At 58.8% G+C, this 2471-nt stretch overlaps 1 protein-coding gene across 1 annotated transcript in view; it reads right to left on the bottom strand.

Annotated features, from left to right (window-relative positions):
• Positions 1 to 2471, bottom strand: part of LOC102379157 — a 24115-nt gene that overhangs the window by 11697 nt on the left and 9947 nt on the right. Inside the window, 3 exon segments of the mRNA XM_025193559.1 lie at position 1; positions 3 to 337; positions 951 to 1003. The exon segment at position 1 is cut by the window's left edge and continues 116 nt beyond it. Coding sequence (XP_025049344.1) covers position 1; positions 3 to 337; positions 951 to 1003 — 389 coding nt within the window.

The raw sequence follows: 2471 nt of genomic DNA, 5'->3' as shown, positions 1-2471 counted from the left end.
TTCAGCAGCTCCCCCTGAGCACCCAAGAATTGCACGCAGGTCTCTGCCTGCCCCTCCCTGTCCAGGGGCACAAAGGAAGCCAGGCGTCCCAGGCAGCCAGTGGCATTGGTGTCGCAGGGCAGACGGCAACGGTGGCCCGGGGTGGCAGCCGTGAAGTTCTGCAAGAGGTTGTGGCAGGACAGGATCAGGATGGGCAGCACCAGCAGGGCCACGTTGAGGACCTGAAAGCGCCCCATGCTCCCGGTGTCGGCCAGCAGGTCAGCGAAGGCCATGGCTGGGACACGGCCGGCTCTGGGACACCCGCGGCTGGTCCTGGTGCACCTGACCAGAGCTGGGGCTCAAGGCAGCATCTGCATCTGCAAAGGCGATATAAGGCATTTAGCACATATAGACCCCCCAGGCTGAGATCAGGGGGTGCCAGGTGCTGTACAGACCCCCTAGGCTTTGACTGTGGGTGCCAGGTGCTGCACAGACCCCACCCCCCAGGGTGAGATTGGGGACAGCCAGGAGCTGTACAGACCCTCCAGGCTGAGATCAGGGAAGGGCCAGGAGCTGTACAATCCCCCACCCCACCAAGCCTGGGATCGGGGGCACTGGACACTGTACAGACCTCCTAGGCTGTGATTGGGGGCACCTGGTGCTGTACAGACCCCCCCGGCCAGGATCAGAGAGCACCAGGCACAGTCCAGATTCCCTCACCTACAGCTTCCCCCTTACCGGATATCCCAGGTCTGGCGCTGCTTATACTTACAGTCCACTAGCCGGCTGCTGCCTTCTGTGCCATGCTTTTAATTAAGCTTAATGGGTCTTAATGAAGCCCAGTTCCCCCCTGGTTGCTGGAGGGATTAGCAGGGAACTGACTGCAGAGGAATTTTGGGTGGAGAAAGGGTAGCAAGGCGCAGCCGGGCGCTGCGAGGTTTCCGGCCAGGGGCCAGGAGCTGAATTCTTACTGGGTACGGGGCTGTTTTGGATTTGGTCTCCCCTGCTGGGACTCGCCAGGTATCTGGCCAGCAGAAGAGCTGGGAGGGACCTGAATGGAGCTGTCAATCAAAGGGCCCGGGTGACGCAGATTGACACCTGTCACGGTTGCATCTAATTGGAATCCCTCCTTTCCCCCAACCCACCAAGCTGTCAGTCAAAGATGCAGAGTGACACTGCTAGTCGCCCCACCGCTAGCCCCCCAGCCCCCACTTCCCTCGTAGAGTAGGGGAGACCCCAGGTGTCCCAGCTCCCAGCTCCCCCTGCTCCCTCCCCCAGCCTCTCCCCTCCCAGTGCTGGAGACGACCCAGGCGTGCGGGCTCCCAGGCCCCCACCTCGAACCCCACCAACCTCCTGGAGAGAACCCAGCCATCCGGGGTCCCAGCCCCAGCCGCTCTGGGGCCAGACCGACCCACCCACTCTCCAGGGATGGAGACCCCACCAGCCCACTAGCTGTGCCCACAGAGCGGTCTCCCCTGCAAGCTTGATGTAGCCCTGGCCAGCTCGGGCCTTCCTGCCCCCCAGCGCCATGGAAAACATCTCCCAGCTCCAGCCCAGTGAGTCCTGGAGCCAGAGAAACTGGGGGCTGGACTTTACTGGGAGCGGGGGAGGGATCCATATTGAGAACCTCTCTGGCCCAGCCCAGACGCCCCCCTCCCTCCCAGCTTCACTGGCTCCCAGAACCGAGCAATGCCTTGGCCTGTCCACTGCTTCCCAGTAGGAGCTGAACAACTACCATCATGACCTGCATACCATGCACCCCTCCCCCTTCCCTAATTGGTCTTTAAAATTTGGGCTGATTTTATTCTGCTCAGGATAGCAGCAGCAACATTGTATCCAGACGCGGGCAGTCGATCACTTCTTGGCTCGGTAGAATCCCCGATTCCTGCTAACGACTGTTAATGGCCCTCTCTCCTTTTTCATGGGCTTGATGTTCTTGTTCATCATCCTTTCTTTGGGTGATTTTGCTGTCCGTTTGCTGCTCTTCATCCCTCCCCTCCTATTTCACAGCCCTGATGACTTGCTCCTAGCTCTGTTCAAAGTCCTTGAGCCTCCTGTGGGGGGCTGAGACCTTCAGCAGGGGCTAGGGTTTCAGCTTTTGCCTGAGCACCTGAGAGCTGCAGCGGTGAAAAGGTTAAACCCATAGCTTTGGCCTGGGAAGGAAGAGGGAGGGTGAGTTTGCTGATGGCTCTGCCCCTGCTGCGTGCGGCCGTAAATCTGGGGCAATTTTTATTTCCTTCATTCTGTATTCTCAAAACAAAGTGTGGGGCTTCCAGGGTGAGGCATATGGTATGTGAGGAGATACGGTACTCTGCCACAGGCAGCCGGGGCTGGGGAAAGATTCGTTTTCTATATATTTCCTTCCAAAACAAAGGTGGGGTTTTGTGGGGTGCGTTGTTTGTGAGGAAATACGGTATTGTTCTAGGAATGAAGCTCAACCAAGGGGAGGGGGAAATTCAGTGCCTTGCTTTCCAGGCAGGACAGGTACATGG

This window comes from Alligator sinensis, unplaced genomic scaffold (assembly GCF_000455745.1).
Source record: "Alligator sinensis unplaced genomic scaffold, ASM45574v1 scaffold1318_2, whole genome shotgun sequence".
In the NCBI taxonomy this organism is placed as follows: Eukaryota; Metazoa; Chordata; order Crocodylia; family Alligatoridae; genus Alligator; species Alligator sinensis.
This window is presented reverse-complemented; position numbering and strand designations above follow the sequence as displayed.